At 38.6% G+C, this 16,901-nt stretch overlaps 1 protein-coding gene across 7 annotated transcripts in view; it reads left to right on the top strand.

Annotated features, from left to right (window-relative positions):
- LIMCH1 (LIM and calponin homology domains 1) overlaps window positions 1-16,901 on the top strand; it is a 173,349-nt gene that overhangs the window by 88,549 nt on the left and 67,899 nt on the right. For 6 of the 7 annotated variants that reach the window (XM_074541564.1, XM_074541565.1, XM_074541567.1 and 3 more), the window contains exons 4-5: window positions 11,377-11,480; window positions 14,302-14,368. In XM_074541564.1, the coding sequence (XP_074397665.1) occupies window positions 11,377-11,480; window positions 14,302-14,368 (171 nt within the window). Of the gene's footprint in view, window positions 1-11,376; window positions 11,481-14,301; window positions 14,369-14,452; window positions 14,484-16,901 lie in introns of all 7 variants that reach the window. The other variant, XM_074541566.1, reaches the window with a different exon arrangement.

Below are 16,901 nucleotides of genomic sequence, written 5' to 3'. Positions count from 1 at the left end.
GAGTCCTGGCCCTTTGCTGGGGAAAGGAAAAAATCATATTTATGTTAAATTTACCATTTTCATTTATACCTATATATATATATAGGTTTTATTGTGTTTTTTATGTGGCTTTAAATTGGAACAGTTTTCAGAATTAGCAGGTGAGGAGTTGGAAGCTTGTTGTTTGATCATATATGAACATCTCTGCTGGCCTTATTTGTGACTGTTGTGAGCAGGAGCCACTGGTTATAGCCAGGTAAGCTGAATTATAAGCGTGATTGGCTCTTTTCTTCTAACAAACAAAAGTTTATCTCAGGTCTGGAAAGGACAGAGGGTAGGGTATTAACTGAAGTTTTAAGAATAAATTATCAGTGATAGCCAACTTGTTCTCCTCTTCTTTTCACTTCACCAACAAACAATACAAGTTATTTCTGCCTTCTTCACTGCTTAGATCCTGTTTTTAAAGACCTGGTGTGATCCATGTGATGAGCACATCTTCCTACCCTTGTTTTGTGTATTCTGAGGGGAGCTGCAGTAGTACACCTCTAATGTGTAGAAGAAAACTGAACAGAAGGGATCTCAGTCCTGTAAGAGGACACATCCTTTCCCACCCTCTGTTCTGCTGTCCAGAGGAACCAAAACAAAGACATTGTGAAAGAGCTGGGAAAATGCTTTGCAATAGGAATGCACCATATTAAAGAAGACTTCTGTTTATTCTTTCTTGCTTAAATCATTGATTTTATTCCATTAATTTAAGGAAATTCTGCTTCTTAAATACATTATATTATTGTACTACATTTTATTTGTCCTGAAAGCTTAGTCATCCCAGCTGCAAATTACACTGTTCTCCAGATGTAATCCATGAATCTCGATTTCCAAATGCCACTTCAAAGGCATGCTTGCATGACCACTCTAGAATTGGTGAACAGTAGCAATTTAAGTAATTTAAGTAGGCTATTCTGTGTAGTTAATCTAGGTTTGCAGTTATTCTTAAATAGTTTTAAGAATAGTCATGCTATTTCTTGAATCTAGAGACTGCTTACTGATAGTTGAAAAGGAGTGGAAAAGAAATCACTTCCAGACTATTGGGTAGTTCATCTTGCCATGAATATTTACCATTAAAAAAACCTACCAAAACTGGAGATATTCAAGATCACTGATAATTATGGCCGTGCCATCTAGACACCAAATGTATTTTTTCATATCTGGGAAAGAAACATCAGATACATGGATATAGTATTGGAGTACTCAATAATTTAAGCTGTTATACTGTATATGGTCAAAGTCACAAACGGGCACTGATCTACTGAGCATATTTTTGCACAGATACTTTGATTGTCTGTAAAATTCACTTGCAGAAAATTGAAAATTATGCATTTCCCCTTCCTTTTCCTCACCAAAGTAATTCTAGGCCCCTAAATATGAAAACTTTCCATTTATTTTTTTAGTGGAAGTAAAACCAACAAGGTAGGTTTTTCATTGGGAATGTGCTGGAACTTCATTCAGTAGAAATAGCCAATTAAAAAAAAATTGTGGTTTTTGGACTTGAACAGCTTCTTTTAGAAGTGTTTTAAAGAGACCTCAACCTGTACATTTAAGAAGTCCAGTATGTTTTATGTAATGTTGGCATGAAAATGCAAAGCTGTGAGTGGGGGGAAAATGTATGTCAGGTATCGTGTAACAGCAGCAAAAATATTTCTGATGTTTATCAAACCTTGAACACCACAGATTGGTAAAACATATTCCTTGGCAATAAAGAATAGATGTTTAATTTGAAAGGAGAAGTGGAATTTGTTGCTTTTTTTTTGCAGAGGTCATGAACTGACCAGGAATGAGTCCTCCTTGGCGGTTTCACTGTTTTGCTGTTTGCCTTGGGGAATAGAGATTTGGTCTGAGTTTAACAGCTACTGCCAGGCCCCTGGCCCCCACAAGCAGCTTTCTTGCATCTTTTGAGGCCCACCTACAGCAGTTGTACTTGGACAGAGGGATGGAGAGGCCCTCCAACAGCTCAGGATGCAAAGTGTCCTGATCCCTGAGGTGGATTGCTGTCTGCTGAGAGAAGTCCAATATTGACAAGTGTTACAATTTTGTGGCTTTAAATGGAAGATAGCTTTGCTTAATATACTAAGCAAAAGGGAATGCCATGTTAAAGAAAAGGGGCAAGAAAGTAAAGTCATGCTAGAAGTAAGTAGTTACTGCAATTAGAAAAAGTGTTATGAGGCTGCCAAGTGGTGATCATACATTCAGTTTTAGAGGGTTGATGTCATATTGATTTTAATTTTAGGTACTGATTTCTTTTGTACCTTTACAGTTTCAGACCTTAAAAATAAACTTCAGAAAATTTCAGCTGTTCTCTAGCCCTGAATGCTCAGCTGGCCCAATGTAACTGGATGTCACAAAATTTCAGATTATGTTAATCATGCACATATTTTCATTAAAACCTTGTATTTGGGGGATTATAATTGTGGTGAAATCTGCTTCTGTGCCTGATTAGGAAGACAGCTGATAAATTACATGGGGAAGGTAAGCATTGAGGTTATACCTCCAACACAGTTTTGTATCTCTAATTAATCAGGTTCTTGTGTATCACAAAAGTATTATGTACAATTCTCATTTCTGTTTCATTTATTTTTTATCCTTGCCATCTGCTTTGGATGTAGTGACAGTGAAAAAATAAAAGCAGTCAGTAAGGGATCACAGCTTGAGAAGTATTTTTTCAGGTAGTAATCTCTGAAGCTGCATGCAGATGCACTGACTATGCTTTGTGTTACCTGGACTGGTTTATGATAGAGGATGCTGGTCATATAATTAATAATACAATCAGACACAACTTTTCAGGTGGACAGGCTCATGATGCACAGAATTTTTCCTCATTTTCTTCTCTGCAAGACCCACTCCATCCCAAAGGGTTTTTTTAATCTGATGATTTCCTGGAGCTGGGTCCCTTGAATAGTCAACACTGCTCTTCCTGGAAAACAAAGTTATTTTCTCTACAGTCAAGTCAAAATATAGAAAGCAGGTGTTGGGTATCAGTGCCCTGGGATATCAAATGTGATCAAAGGGATCCCATGAAGCTTGGACTCTGAAGGCAGAGAAGAGAAGGAAGGTTATGTAAAAAAAAAAGGTATTATCTTTTGTAGACTTGCTAGTATAATTAAGGAAAACATGGAATAAGTCTTAGCACATATATTTGCTTTGCATAGGTAATCATCTTAACCACCAAAGTACCCCTCTTAGTAGAATCACATAAATAATTTTTTAAAAATATATGTTGTGCTACGGTTTAACACAATTCCCCTGACAGCAGTCTGGAAAGGCACAGGTTTATTCAGCACTGCTTGATTTAATTGATGACTATATGTAACACATGAAGGACTTGTGTTGGAGATTAAGCTATTTGTGGTGCTTCTTTGGACTACCCTAGGGCTTTATATTTTGGTATCATGATACCCTAGGGTATCACGAGGTAATTCAACTTTATTTATCTATGTTTTTGGGGTTTTGTTTTGTTGTTTTTGGTTTTTGTTGTTTGGTTTGTTTTTTTTTTTTGTATGCAGAGTGATAAGCTTTAACACTATGTCTAGCAAAAAAAAAAAAAATACTCTCCCACATTTAATGCTCAGGTTGATTTCTTTGGTGATCTCCTTTACTTAAATTTTGTTTTCACAATATCTGGTGTAGTGGTTCTTATGACTTAGAGCTTTAAATCTAAAGTTTATGTATTTTTGTTTTCTTTAAGCAATTTGTTTGGGATGGCTGTCTTTTAAGTACTTATAAATCCACAGTCAGACTCTCTACTTTTCTTGACACTTTAGATCTATTGAAACAAACCAAACTTAGGAAACAGCTTGTCTCCTAAACTTAGTTGTGAATTTCTTGCCCATTTTTATATTTTGCTGTAGGCCTCATTTGTGGGGACAACAGCTGCAGGGATGTGCTGAGAAAGGAAAGTGTCCAGTTTCCCCGGAGGATGTTCTGACAGAACTGTTGTGGCACTAGCTGTGGTTTCAGAGTTGAAACTCTAGAGATCTGTGTTTAGGTTGGTCATATTCTGCACTCATAATGTGAGTCCAAATGAAGGTCAAATTTGTCTTTAGGATCTTTCTTCCTCTTCTTCAGACAGACAGCATAACTATTGCCAGAAGGATGGGGAAGAAGTAGCTGCCACAGATGGGAGCTCAGGTTGCCCTCAGAGCATGATGTTGTGATGCTTCTTTCATTCTTGTCTCTTTTGTAGCTCTTTCCCCAACCCACTCTGACATAACTTTTCTATTGACCCACTTCATGGCTGCACCAAGAACGCAGAGTGAGATAAGTAAGTCCTTTCTATCACCACAAAAGGAGCCATGCTTTGTTTTTGCTGGTTTTGTGTTTTTACCCCTCTGGCTCTGGATTTTCAAGGTGAATTCCTGGTGGCTTCTAGGAGTGCTTCAGTACAATTCACTGTATGAGAACTTGTTTTTAATCCTGCTCTTTGTAAACTTCTTTCACACACACACACAAAAAAAAGGTGAAAGATGAATAACAGAAGAAGTCATAAAACTGAGACAAAATCCCTCACAAGCCAAACACTATCATCTGGTATTAAAAAACTGAGGGAGTGAATGGCAGAGAAGGGGTGGAAAGGAGATGTTATCCTCTTCCTTGGCCATAGCGGGGCTGTTACCATAGAATATGGCATCAGATAGGCATCCCCTCTTCATGACCTGGTAAAATCTGACATCTGTTTGACATCTGGCTGTGATTTCATCAGCATCAGAGCTAGTGAATAGCCTGGAAATGTTTTGGGTTTTTCCCTGCCTGCCTATGTTCTGTATTCAGTGCTGTAAACAAAGCCATCTTTAGGGTGTATCTTGGGTTTGGCAAATCTGAGGGAGTTCACATCATCTGATCATCATCTGCTCTCTTCCCCAAAGACATGGAAGTTGACTGAGCCACCATTTGTTTAAATGTTTAATTCATGCCTTCAGGGATTATGACCTGATAGGGGTGATATCAGGACCTACTTCACTAGTGAAGTCACAGGGTCAGCCTTGGGCTCATGCTTTGTGCACCCCTCCCACCCTCTTGTGGTTTGCTTTTGCCTGTTGGGTTGAAGTTTGCTCTTGCTCATGTTCTCTCCTTTGCTCAGCTTCCATCCATATTATTGAGAAATTATAAGTTTTTATACAATCAATAGCAGCATCAAGTTGTGCACTATCTTCTTGCTCTAGGCACTTGCAGGTTTTTACCCTAGCAAGCCTGGCTGGGAGCAGCAGCATCTAAGCACCTGGGCACTTCCAGCTAAGTTACCTTTGGAGTCAGGTACTGAGACACCCAAAGGGAGTTGGGGTTGTTTAGCCTGGAGAAGAGGAGGCTCAGGGTGGACCTCACTGCTCTCTACAAGTTCACAGAAAGAAGTTGTAGTGAGGTGGGGGCTGGTCTCTTCTCCTGTGCCTGCAGAGTGAGGACTAAAGGACATGACTCTAAGGTGAGACAGGGGACATTCATAGTGGGTATTAGGAAAAAAAAAATCACTGTAGGATGATCAGGCATAGGTTGCCCATGGATGTGGTGGAATCACATCCCTGAAGGTGTTCAAGAGGCATCTGGATCTGGCACTGGGTGATGTGGTTTAGGGGTTCAGGGATCACAGGGGTATTGCTGGGTGGATGGTTGGACTGGATGATCTTGAAGGTCTCTTCCAACCTTGATGATTTTACGATTCTTTATTTTTGTCTTTAGGCAGACTTAGATATTACCTGAGGGTAATTCAATTACTTTTGGGATTTCTGGTGTGTTGTGCAGTTTAACTACAGTACCAACTGGCCCATTTCTTCACACCATTTTAAAGGTGTTTTTTGCCTTTCTGACAAGAACGCCAGACTGTTACTGATGGAGACGCATCTTTTCCGTCTTGGCTGCCCAAAAAGAAGCAGAAGAAAGCCAGGCTTCCTTGGCAAAGGCAGCCTTCACCAGCTTCTCTGGGGTGTGCTTGAAGGCTTTACCTGTGGAGCCGGGCAGTGCCGTGCCCGCCTGGTGATCCCTGCTCCTCCTGATTCAGGCTGATCGTGGCGGTGTTTATTCTCCTGCCTTTGCTCACACGATCCGCACACAGCGCTGCCTGTCCTCCCACGCCGGGTGCCGAGCAGCGCGGGGTCACAGCCCTAGGGAGGTGAGGGTTGGTCTGGCTGACGGGCTGGTATGTTCTGCTGCCCCTCCCTTGCTCCCAGGGATCATCTCTTTCTGGTTTGTTTTTTTTAATTTTCCCCACTAGCATTTAATTTTCATGGGTGAGACTATTGTGTGCCAGAATCCTTTGGGAATGTGAGCATCCCTGTCTCCCCTTTCTGTTCTGTTCTCCAATTCTGGTGTGCTGCCTTCCTCTTCTGGGGATTCACTCAGCTTCTGAGTGAATGTGTCCTAACTATGATCCATTTCCTTCCAAATCTACTGATTTGGGGTTTGCCACAGAAAACAGTCTTTTATGTAGTTTTGTTATATATATATACAGTAAAGCATATTGGATGAATAGTAAAACACATATACACACATGCACACACACATACGTATTGTTAAACATATGTATATAGTTAAACATACACAGAAAAGCATCTTGGAGAAATAGTAACACATATATGTGTATAGATATGTGTGTATGTATCTCTCTCTTTCCCCTGATATATGTATGCATACATATATATAGATTGATTTTTTTTTCCCATATATATATATAAGAAAAGTTCCCAGTCCTTCTGATAGAAGTTTTCTCCTGGTGGACTTGAACTGAATATTCCAGTATTTCTATGAACCTGCTGTGAATCAGGCAAGATCCACTGCTTTTATATAGATAAATTATCGCCACTACTTACTTAAAATGGAAAAATGAGGGAGTTAGGAAGAAATGTTGAGACCAAACAAAAAGCTTTTGAGAGTCTATTGGAAACTTCTCAGAAAAGCAGTTTGGAAATTTTATTTTCTTTTTTCTTTTTTTTTTTTTTTAATTTTAGTGCTCTTCTCATTTATTCTGGAGCAGGGAAAATATCAGCATTCCAGAAATGAAAAAGGCCACCTGTTTGTCTGCAGCTGTGCTGCAAAACAGAGCAGTGCTACTGGCAGCTAATAATATCTTCAGCTTGCAGTAGTGGCATGTATTTGGCATTTTATTCAGCATTCTGGGCAAATATACAGCTTGGCTTGCTTTTATTTTCCCCAAGTTTATCTGAATATCTCACACGGGCCATGCAGTAGCACACGTGACAAACGATGGCTCCGCAGTGCTGAGCTGTAGAACGGATTTGCAGTGAGAATACAGTGAGACTGTTTTGTACGTATTGTGGTGGATGAAAGGAATGGAAGTGGGCCAAATTCAAGCTGTTTGCCATTGCATCTGATCAGCAGATCCTATGGAGAGAATTTGCCTGCTGTGAATATTTGATTCTCGCTAGCTTGAACTATCTTGTGTGTTGGCAGTGCTACTGTGTGAATTTGCAGTGGCTTTCCAGGGTGTCTGTCCTGCTCAACTGCCAATTTCTGGGAGTTTTTTAACAGGGTTCAGGATTTTGTGCTCCACTTTGTGCATGAGGATAATTACTTAATGCTATACAGTGAACATTTTTTCATATTTATAACACTCAGATAAAAGCAAAAAAAATGATAATTAGAAGTGAGTAGCCTGTTGTCTTTTCCCCCTCCCTTATTCCCTCCCTCCACCTTCATGAAGGCATAACCCCTCTGCCACCTACTCTCTCTGCATTACCTTCAGATGATTGTCCTGGCAAGGTGATTTTGTAGTGGTGAGTCTGTCAGATTACACACCAGAAAGGATAAAAAGGTGATAGTGTTGAAATGCAGTTGTGAGAGCAGAGCATTTTTTCCTTCCTTCCCATGCATTCTTCCCATGCATCCTTCCTTCCTTCCCATGCATCCTTCTGACTAAGTTCTCAGGGAGTCAGTGCTCTGCACCCTTATCTGTCCATGACCCTTCTTACTGGCTCATGCCTGGCTTGCCTGGGAGTTTGCGGTTTTGTGTTGTTTCATTTTTTGATTGTGAAATTCAGTATAGTGAAACATTTGCATTAATAATTTTTGGTTTTCTGTACTTACAAGTAAATGACATTGCTTGTAGTGCTGATGTAACAGTAACTGTCAGGACTCTGCTGAAGCAAGCAGAAAAGGCTTGGGATTTAACCTATCAGTGTATCCTGTGTCTGTCACCACACTGAAGCATTTATCTTCTCTATACAGCCTATTTAGACTTTCTGTCATTTTATGGATTAAGCAGAGATAAAATTGTATAGCTATCTGTGATATCTCTAGATTACAGATTTATAACTTTTAGATCTATATAAATATAGATATTTATAGACATAAAATGTTTTATATTAAAATTATAGAGAAAATTTGCAAAATAAATGTAGGCTGTAACCTATCAGCTTTTTCTTCCTCTGTGTGTATGAAGGACAAAAGCCAGAAGAAGATTTTTGATTATACAGTGGTGTGGGATAAAACCAAGAGGAGCCAGCAAGAGACAGTCACAGGTCCTCTGGGGCTGTAGGAAATGATGTGCTGATCAAGTGACCAATTCTCTGTCTACTCCAACACTGCAGCTGCAGAAAGTAATGCCTGAGAGAAAAGCAGTATCACATCTCCATTTAAGAAACTGAGTTCTGGTCGCGTGCCTTCTGAGACCGCTGTAAAAGATAGCACACTGTTAGCTGAGGCACAGCAGCTGGCCACCCTGAGATCCTTGCCACTGCAGTGTGACCCATTTGCATGACCTATTTAACTCTGCCAAGTTGTAAGGAGCTGGACAGGCACATTAAATGTTTCTTTTCAGTCACCCATTTAAAGTAAGAATGGTTTTTATATCTTGCTACTTGTAAACCTGTTTTTTCTGCTTTCTTCAGTTTCTTCAGCAATGACAAAGACTGGCATTTTTTGACAAAAAGTGCATAATTTCAGCTAACAGACACTGAACAATAAATCCTGTTGAAAGAAAAGCAACATTTTCTGAGAACTGAAGAAATCAGGACCTGGTCAATGCAAGGTGTAGTAATTCTGGGAGAAAGCTTTGCTGGGAGCTGGGTCTTAACTTTAAGACTCCTTTCTTCCTTTAGTGGCTTAGGAGTGCTTTTCTCCAGTGACTCAATGGAACTAACAAATGTGAATTTCATCTGTACTAGAGCAAACCAGGAAAAGTTTAGTTTTGCAGTAGCATGGGATACGTTTTTTGGCTTGGGGTTAGGCAGCCTAGGCAGGTGTCCTTGAGTAAATATATCACTTGAAAGCATTTTCTTTGTTGGATTTTTCTTCAATCCTTTTGAAAAAATGCCATTTTTAGAACCATTGGGAAATAAAAATTATGAGATTTTTAGCAAAAGCAGAAGCTTCTTTCAGGGCTCACTGATTGCATCCTGTTGGCACATGTGGTTATTTGTGCCCATACAAGATACCAGCTTTCTGAGGAGTTGTTTGAGTGATAATGTTAGTGACTTGCCAAACATTATTCATATGATGACCATCAAAATAAAAGCATGAAGCCAACAGGAGTAGATGACACTGGTTTTTTGAGAAGCAGGCATTTGTTCATCAGCAGAAGAACCAAGTTTCCAAACTATGTGGCTGCCAAATAACTGGTATTTTTGTTACTGCTTATCATAACTCAGATGTCAACTTCTGGCATAAAGATGGGTGCAATTAGTTATCTTCAGCATTCCTCCTCCTTTGATTGTTTTCTAAGTCTATTAGGTTACTATGATCTCTATGTCCAGTATATTTTTTTTGTTAAATTTGGAAATGCCGTTAGGAACTTTTTTTGAAAGCTTTTGCATTTTTATTTGATATATTAGATTTATGCATTGCTCCACAAGCCATTTGAGAGTGACCAGGACCGTCCTTCATCAAAGACTAAACATAAGAGTTATTCATGGTGCAGTTGGAAAAATTATAATGCAAACAGTAAGCCAGATGGAAAATTTTACAGGCATCTTTTCATGTCATGAATGATGCTGTCTCTCTGGGTTATGGGTTCTCTGCTCTCTCAGCTGCTGCTCCTTTCCCCCCCTGGCTCCCCTCCAGAGCTGTTAAGTTTCAGCCAGGGAAGAAAGGGAGATTTGAACTCCTCTGAATTTCCAAGTCTCTGTTTTCTGTGGTGTGGCTGGCGAGCTTTGTGTTGAGAGTGCTGGCATGCCGAGAGCCATGGTGATTTGCATGCTGCTTGCAGAACAGGGCTGCTCTCCTGAGCCCCGAGGAAGGCTGGGAGCAGATGCGGGAGAGCCCTGCTCACCAATCCTGCACTGTCATGCAGAGTGGGTAAGAGCTGAACACCACCAGGCTCCTGCTTCCCAGTTTTTATGGAAACAGGTCTCCACCACATGCTTGGGTTCTGCTCCTCTGTAACTCTTCATGTGGCAGCTTAGCTCTTGGTTTGAGATGAGATTCCTCAAAGAATATCAAGCTCTATGTTTTATCTTTACTTGTTCCCACATCTACCATTGCAGTTGCTGGTCTAGAAATGTATATATCTAAATAATTATTCTCTACTAGCTGCAAGATTTTTCCATGTAAAACATATTCACTGGTTCTCTAACAGGAGAGTGGTGTACATGCATGTGTATAAAACCTGTATTAACTCTATATGCTCCCATGCAGATTCAATCTCTTTGGTGAAAACTGAAGTGCCGTCATTTGGACCTGGTTTCAAAGAGACTTATATCAGTTTTTACTTAGCTTTTCTTAGTTACTGACTTCTAATTTTTATGCTTTGCAAAGAGTAAATCCTCCATAAGAGGTGTTACAAAATTGGATGGTGTTTCTTCTTAGAAACAGTGGGCATGTGCAGTGTAGCTTCAAGGTTTTCACCTCAGGAGAAAGCACTTATCTCTTTTCTCAGTGCCTTCTGACTAGTTTCCTTTGGAGAGGCAAGAGAGCAGTTGTGTTAACAAGTTTGCTCATAGCTAACATGCAAAATGTTTTCTGAACAAATTGCTTGTTTAAATGGTGGTGGGCTTTTTCACATGTACTCTTCCTGCTCCCTTCAAAAGTCTTGCCTTTTCTACCCTGTAACGTGCTGAGGTTGTGTGGCAGCCTCCAGCAGTAGGTGGAGAAATCAGCCTTTTCCAGTTAAAAAAGTTGCTATCTGTGTTTGAAAAGAAGTCAACAAGCTTGTTGTAGTTGGAAAAAAAAGAAAGAAAAAGAAAAAAGTTTCATACGTATGTGGTTTTCAAACAAAATCTACACTGACCTCTTAAATTATGTGACTGGAAATATCTTTGGTTCTTCATTTAGCTAATGGTATGACTATTCATGAGCAGTTACTGAATTAGGGAGAAGTTGGTCTGGTAAGATATTTTTTTTTTTTTTTTAGTTAAGGAGAGCTTAAAGTGTTGAGATTTTATGCTTTTTGTCTCTTTTCAGGATAATATCATATTATTCTTAAGAGGCTGCAAAGAACTGGGATTGAAAGAATCTCAGCTTTTTGATCCTGGTGATCTGCAGGACACATCAAACAGAGTAACCAAGTAAGTACAACAACAATTTGTGACTAGCATGTTACAGCCTCAGGTGCATGTGATGCAATAGTAAATATTTAAGAATGAGCAAAAAGTCTATAGGATTGTAATTAGTATAAGGCAGATAGGAAGCAGAAGTTTGGGAAACTTTCAGTGTTGGGATGAATAGATTGTTCTATTCAACAGATTTTGTCCCAGAGACATCAACCACAGCTCTGCAAAATAGGATAACACTTGCAGAACGCTCTCAGGCCCATGGTGTGACTCTTGGGGATGTGCAGGCCTAGAAGTTGGACTTGATGAGTCTTGTGGGTCCCTTCCAACTCAGTTTACTCTGTAATTTTGTGAAAATGCTCTTAGTTAGGCAATGAGATTCTGAGGCACTTAGGGGTTTTCCTAATCTAAATTGATGACATTCTTTTTTTGTCTGTCCAACTTATAAAATATTGTAGTCTGGTGGAAAAGAAGTCACAGTTCTGCTGTGTCAGATTGAATTGTTCTGATGGTGAAATATAGGACAGTTATAGGCCTTTCAGATTCTATGAGATGCAGGCATAAGCATGGTCTCTTCACTTCCCTGCAAGAGCTATAGCTTGAGACATGCAGTAATTGGACTGAGGAAGTCTGTGTGAACTGGAAATGCCACAATTTAGATAGTTCTTCCCCAAAACCCCACACCCAGTATCACACAAATTGCACAGGCATCCCATCTTTTAAAAGCAAAACCACCCCACACTTTCATAAAATTTAAAAAATTTATAATTGGTGTTTCTTAATTTCTAAATTGGTATTTGGAGGTTTTCCTGAAAGTTTGTCTATCATGTCATGTTACAGTTATAACAGAAGTTATTGCTCTACAGACAAGCAAATGCTGCTGAGTTTATTGAATGGTCTAATTTCATTTGGCCAAAAAGATCACTAAAGAAATCCTGATCAGACCTATCTATTTTAGAGAAGTATATGGAAACAATTTACTAAATTTCAGTAGCTTTTTTTTTTATTCCTTTCTGGCAATGGAAGCTGGGCAAGTTTTCATGGTATTCAGGCACTGTCTGGGAAAATCAAATTGGCCAGTGTCCTTGTTTTAAGGTATACCATTTTTTGCTCCTTCCCAAGTTTCTGACTCTAACATGAGGTTCTTCTTGCCCTCTGCATGGAAGTGAGTGGAGGCTGTGCCATGTATTTCTTCTAAATCTGATAATACTTTGATAAAATGGGTTCTTCATGATGTCCTGTAAAATTATTACGATGATTGACTGGAAAGAGTTGCAAAACAATCCATAATCTTCATATAAAGCCCTAATCTCCATATGAAACCAGAGAGGAAGAGTCTTTCTGATAAAAACCTTCATCTTTTGTGGTTGAGGATAGATGGGGTACCTTGGTGGAGGCAGGTTGAGAGGCTTTGACTAGGGGGGAGCTGGAAGCAAAGCTGTCACCAAGTTAAACCTGGCATCATAAACCCTGCAGAGCTGGCCTGGGCCTCCACTGCATATGAGGGCTTCAGAGAAAGCAGCTGAGGAAGTGAGCCAAATGTTTTCCTAGCACTGTCCAAGTTCACACTGAGTAACTGAGTTGAGGTGTACAAGCCAAGTCCATGACTGTTTTAGAGAAATATGTTGAGAGCTGTGTTCTGCTAGCTAGTTCCCAAAGCATGAAGGTGATTTTTTCCCTCTTTGAAGATTTTTGCATGATTTTTTTAAACATGGTGGAAATATTATTTGTGGTAAAGGATGAGTATGACATTATTGCACATGCTTAGGATAATGACATTTTGCCCTTTTTTTCCATACAGATGTTGATTGAGGCATGTATTAGATCTATTTTTTGGATCACTCTGCTTATAAAAATTATGAGCTAATGCTGTAAGGAATTTTTTTGTGACTAGTTAGGCAAGTCTCTTTTCCACTGTTATTTTACTAAGGAAAAAAACCAGGACTATTCTATTTTTCTTATTGTGTGGGTATTAGTGGACAAAATTTTGGCTCAAAAAGATGTTATCAAAAATACTTTGTTTACCATTGCCTATATTTAGGCTTTTGTTGTTCTAACAGATTTGAGTATATTTATTTTTAGTTTTGCCAGATAAACTTTAATGATGGAGTGGTCTTAGAGTAGCAGACAATTCCACTGTAAATAATCAGGACACAATTTTTACTAAATCTCAAATGGTCTTATGTAGGTTTTAGTACCTAAATGTGACATGTATTTCCTTCTCTTTTTTTATGCTTTCTTTGCTGAATTTTGAAATGTTGTTTATGTTTGCACAAACTTTGTACCTTGTTGTTTTTAACATAAAACTGCCACTCTTCCATGAACATAAGAGAAAAAAAAAATAAATTGAGAAGGATGATGCCAATGTTCAGTCTGAGTGCTCAAGTATGCATTTAAAAAATAAATGTTTTCCATGGCACATTCTGTTTTAAATGGCAGGGTCTTTGTTGCTTCATCCATTCACCTTGTTCTTTGTAAAGTTTGTTTTCACAGAAGCACCTGCAATATTTCCTTAATGTTTGCTGATGCCTCTTATGCTTGTTCAGTTGCTTCCAGAATCTGTATGGGCTGCAGAGCAGAATCTGACTGTTGGATAACTGCAGAATGTATTTTAGCAATGAGGACTTTTGTCTTCCTTTTTAAAGAAATCAGCAACTCTGTTTAAAGGAAATATTTTGGCATTGTCCTACTTTACTGTGGGAGCATTATAAACACATTTTCTTCTTGTACTTCCAGAATTCTAATTTAATGATTGAAATAATGGTGACAAAATACTCCCATGCTATGAATAAATGAATGTGTGAACTACATCTTCTTAGCTTTCATGTATTTCCAGACAGCAGAAGCATTCAGCAGGCTTTTGTTGGGGAAAATGTGATCTGCTGCATACAGCCTCTTGGAAAGTATGTCTACTTTCTGATTTTTTTTCCTTTTTTTTCCTTTTTTTTTTTTTTCTTATCTTTGTATGTGTTTGTGTTTGCAACCAGGAACATTGACTATAGTAGGAAGCTGAAAAATGTAAGTACATCATTTGGAGTTTTTCTTTTTGTCTGGTTAATCCTGTTATTGGCCTGATCAAAATTATGTCAGTAAAAACTGAATACATGACTACTGCTGAAAAGTCCTTCTGAATACAAATCTAACTGGGTTCTGCTGGAAGTTTAGGTAGAGCTGCTATGGCAAAGCAGCCATACAAAAGAAATAAAATGGAGACATTTGTCTCTTAGATGAGTGATAAACCAAGTGATTTCTGTGCTGTCCAGTGTGGTGTTTGCTGGAAATGGTCTGATTCAACCATGAAGCCACACTTTTGTAGCCCTTCCCAAATATATAGGCATAGAGTGCAGTTGCACAAAGCATTTAAAATGAAGAAAAATGGCCATTAAATTGGGATGCAAGGACTTACTATGAGGTTTGCTAACTTTCTCATTGTTCTTCCAAACAAATTAGAGCTTCTCCAGAAAGGCTATTTCCATTTAACTTCAATTTCCTCTTAATGTAAACTAAGGGAAATGGTGTTGGATTCTGTGCTTCTTAACTAGAAAAGAAAATGTCTGAACTTTGCTGGTCTCAGTTTAAAGCCTAGCAAGCTGTCTGTCCTTAGTTAGCTGTAAACTGGTATAATATTTTTTGGCTCACATCCCTATATCCTGATAGGAAATGCCAAGATCTTTTTTGATAGCTTTGAAAACCAGTAATCATAACTTCCATGACTGGAGGTAAAAGAAACCAAAACCCAAAGAACGCCAAAACCACCCCTCCCCCAAATTGTTTCATCCTGTCATCCCCCTCATCAGCAGAGCAGTATCTTCTGCAACCAGCACACAGACTTTTAGGGGAAGAACTCAGCTTTGGTATTTTAACAGTCTTTGTGGGCACTGGCTACACATCTTTGTACAGATGTGTTGCTTTAAAGGTGAAGTTTCAAAAGTATCCTCCATAACGTGCTTGTAGGCAATATATGCTTTCCAGGTGCATGATCCTGCAGCCTCAGCTGGCAGCCAGCCGCAATTGCTTGCAAATGTGAAATTTTCTGCCTTTTTTTTTCCCAAATAAAGAGAGGAAGAAGAGAGAAAGTGATTAAATGCTAGCCGAAATAAATAAAAAAACCCAAAATACCATAACCTTCATCAATGAACTCAATGGCAGTTTCCTGGTTACTAGAAACACTGTTATTTGCAAATATTTTCATTTAACTTGAGAACATATACTGTAAGACTACTTTGCATTAAGTTTGTCAAGTGGTGTTGGTTGAAGGAAAACAGTTCAGATAAAGGTTGTTTCAAGACAAAAAAAAAAAAAATCAGGACTAGCAGCACCACCTCCTTTCATTCAGCACAGTAATATAGATTTTGATGTAATTTTCAAAAAAGGGTAAAGTTTTTGAACTCCATTAAAAATTTTACTCAGTATTTCATGATATGTATACTACTTTTATACTAAAGAAGAATATAAACTTTATTTATATATAAAATACATATTTTTCGTTATGTAGCGCAGTTGGTAAACAGAAGGTCTGTATGATGTATCCTTTTCTGACAGGGCATCAGCTGCAGTGCTGCATAATTTTGGACTTAAATGAAAAATGGGGATGCTAGTGCAAGTTGATAAGAAACGTCTGGCATGTTGCTGAGAAGTAATTTGGATGTATGCTTTAGGGAAGAAGAGTCCAAGAGATGTCTGCTCCCGGTGGAACAGACCCCCACTTTGGGATTTCTGTTGGTCTTGTTTCCTTTAGTTCATTATATAGCATGAAGTATATGGCCCTGTCCCATCAAAACATAAAATACTGCATTTCAGTTTATGAATCTTTTTTTGATACAGTTAATGACAACTATTATTTATTATTGGCTGCATCTCTTTTCCACATCAAAATATTTCCTGTTCATTCTGCAGTTAAATACTTTGCAATGTCACAGAATATGCTGAAACAATGAACATTAAATGAGAAAATGCCCTAAGTTCTAGGGTGATGGTTTGTCATTTTTAACCAGTGCAAAACACTGAATTGAATTGCCTTTGATGAGCAGTTTCCAGTCCAAATAGCTGCTGCACAGGTATCATTAAAGACATTGCTCTAAGTGGAGACATATGTGGTGCAGAAAAGGCCTTTCCTTGCATGGTATAAATGTCAGCATTTTTGTATGTATTGGATTTGACTGTCCTAAGCATCTTAATTTCTCATTTTCTAAAACAAGTACAACACCAGCAGTGTCAGGTCAGATATCTTTGCTACTTGCAAGAGTAATTCTTGGTCCTTTTCCCTCACCAGTTTTGAAGGAATTTTTGAGTTATGGAGAGATACAAAGTCAGAACTTGAATGAAATCATTGACTTTAATGCTGTAGTCTGATAGAAATGACAAGATGCTCATGGTTTTTGATTAATCTTGGGCTTAGAAATTCTTAAACTAGCAGAACCCTGGAAATAAATGTTC

This window comes from Zonotrichia albicollis, chromosome 5 (genome assembly GCF_047830755.1).
Source record: "Zonotrichia albicollis isolate bZonAlb1 chromosome 5, bZonAlb1.hap1, whole genome shotgun sequence".
Taxonomy (NCBI): Eukaryota; Metazoa; Chordata; class Aves; order Passeriformes; family Passerellidae; genus Zonotrichia; species Zonotrichia albicollis.
The sequence above is the reverse complement of the archived record's forward strand: the minus strand, read 5'-3'. Positions and strand labels throughout refer to the sequence as shown.